The 2,573-nt window shown below is 37.2% G+C and overlaps 1 protein-coding gene across 1 annotated transcript in view; it reads right to left on the reverse strand.

Moving 5' to 3' along the window:
- Nucleotides 1-2,573, reverse strand: part of RGS12 (regulator of G-protein signaling 12) — a gene marked incomplete at its 3' end in the record, with an annotated part of 68,264 nt that overhangs the window by 50,465 nt on the left and 15,226 nt on the right. Inside the window, exon 2 of the mRNA XM_008937179.1 lies at nucleotides 1,597-1,716. Within this exon, the coding sequence (XP_008935427.1) occupies nucleotides 1,597-1,716 (120 nt within the window). The remainder of the gene's footprint in view (nucleotides 1-1,596; nucleotides 1,717-2,573) is intronic.

Here is a 2,573-nt window from a genome sequence, read left to right on the forward strand (position 1 = left end):
AAATATGAGACACACACATAAATCTGTATGAAATTCCAATCTGGAAGAACATGGTGTGAGCGATGTTCTTCCTCCTGCATGTGAATTACTAGCACTGGGCTTTTAGATATTCTGAGAGGATTCTCTCTTACTGTGACCAGAAATTCTGTCAAAACTGGTAATATATACAAGAAAGCTTTTTTAATTTAGAGGAATCACCATTTTCTGATGAAGAAGGATGTAGCTATATGGTTCCCAAATGGGAAAAGTTATGCACTTACTGTATTTAAGTTATGAGTGCAAAGAAATGAAGAGGTATTTTCTGTGACCAAACAAAACAAAACAAACAAAAAAAAAAAGCTTTAGACAAGACAGAAATGGACCACAATGGAAAATGTCCTTTAAACCATCTAGAAAAATTAGAGAAATAATTACAGCTCCTACCTGCATTCCCTAAGCACGTCAGAAGCTCCTTCCATATACTGTCTTCCCTAAAAATCCAGTGCACTGAGCTCCCCTCTTCTTAGCTCAGCCAGTGAAATGCTGTTCTTCCTACATTTTCCTACAGCAGGAAACTCAGAATATCTCCTGCGTTCCTCCTCCCAGCTCAAGCACTTTTTAAACACCTCCTTCCCATTTAGAGGAATCAGTGTGCCACATTCCCACCCATGCTGAAGACCGGTATGATACATATTACATGGTTCCTACCACCAAGAGTTCTGCACATATTTTTGATTCTCCCCCAACACAAACCTTCTTCCAGATAAGCTAAGCATGTGATAAAGGCAGAAGGGAAAAAACTCTTCCTCCACCTTCACATCACCATTGGTCAGGTTTCCCAAAGCAGACACTAGAAGATATGATAGAATGAAGCCACTTTCCTACTTCTGGTTGAAGGAGGCTCTCAGCAGATCTGGAGGAGCAGCTTTTTAAATTCAGATGGCTTTTCATTCCTTGTTTTCACCAAAATCAATAAGGTTTGGCAACTGAGGCCAGGGCATCAGCTGATGTTATAACAGACGTATATTAGTATTATTTTATTACACTCAGAAAGGCCCAAAATTACCATAAACAATGACCAACACCAAGTTGCTTAGGAATTCCCTTTTTTCAACAGCAGATATACAAGGAGGAAAAACCAATTTAAGCTTTTTTAAAAACTTTTCTGTACTGAGTAAACTACATTCCTTATGAAGTACATAAAGAGCCTGGTCCAGCAACAAATTTATCTTCCCAAAATTTTCTCAATGCAATGCTCATTAGCTGAATGAAAAAAAGAATACAATGAGCATTTTTTTATATATATCATGATGCAATGATTCCTAAGATACAATGAACATTTTGATCAGCAAAACTCTATTGTTTTGCTCCACATGACCAGCTGTGGTAGGTAAAATAAAGTCAAAATTCCCAAGAAAATGCATGGCCACTGCTGGCATCAATGTAAACTATTAAAGCAACACGGAAAAAAGTCAGGTGATACCTGAATGTCATACGATGATGAGTAATTTTATTACACTACAGATATTACTTACTTTCTTTCATTAATGATCAGCATTAACTACTCTAAGTTCCTCTCTAGGACTCACTTCTAAGTTTTAAGTGAAAGTTAATTACCTCAAGGTCATCCAGAGAACGAGTAATACTAAATCGCTTGGATCTCCCAAACGATCTACGGACAGACGAACGCGGGGGAGGAGCCTGATTTAATCCTGGTGGATGTCCAAATTTTGCACCCTAAACAAAACAGAAAATATGTATTATTACATTAATTTTACTACATTGCTGATCACAGTGAAAACATCTGAATTTTAAGCATTGGTAGATATTAAATTCTAAGGAGTTGGATTTGCGAAGAGGACCACAGTTTCAACACAAGTTGGTTACTTGCCATGCCCTGTAGAATCATATATTAAAATCATTAAAGTTATGACTTGCTCAGTCTCAAATAAAATATAATAAATATTCAGCATTAAGTTATTGTATAAACGTGAGTCTTCATTTAGGTTGCTAAAGAGTACACATGCTACATGTCAGTATTAGGAGACAGAGCTTGATTAAGAGCAAGACAATTCTAGCTCTTTACTATCTTAACTGGAAACATTTACAATGACAAAATACTTGTCTTTATGTAAGAAGTTACTATTCTGGAAATCCCTTCACCCAGCTTCTGTTGGAATCTTTCTCCATACTTCTAAAACCCTTACTTTCACTACTCTTTCTTTTTTTAAAAGGCTCACTGCTGTGAAGTCCAAGTTTTTAAATCACACAGTACAAAATGCAGGAACTTCTGAAGAAAGAAACTACCTCACCTGGATGTTCCCTGACTACAACTGGTGCTTCAATGGCTTCCTATTTTACCCATAATCATACTCTTTGTCCTTAAAAAGTCACCAGATGCCAGCTAAGCTACAGGAGCTCAGCATGAACACGCCTAGTTTATGCCAATGGTAAAGTGTAAGCTCAAACCTAAGAGTAGGCACGCAGTCAGTGACTGGTGCTAAGCAGATGTACATAAACTCACTACATTATGAAAACTTGTGATTATGTGCCTGCAGTATTGGATTCCTATCCCTGTAACTTTCAATGTAGGG

The sequence above is a fragment of the Merops nubicus genome, unplaced genomic scaffold (assembly GCF_000691845.1).
Source record: "Merops nubicus isolate BGI_N331 unplaced genomic scaffold, ASM69184v1 scaffold12930, whole genome shotgun sequence".
In the NCBI taxonomy this organism is placed as follows: Eukaryota; Metazoa; Chordata; class Aves; order Coraciiformes; family Meropidae; genus Merops; species Merops nubicus.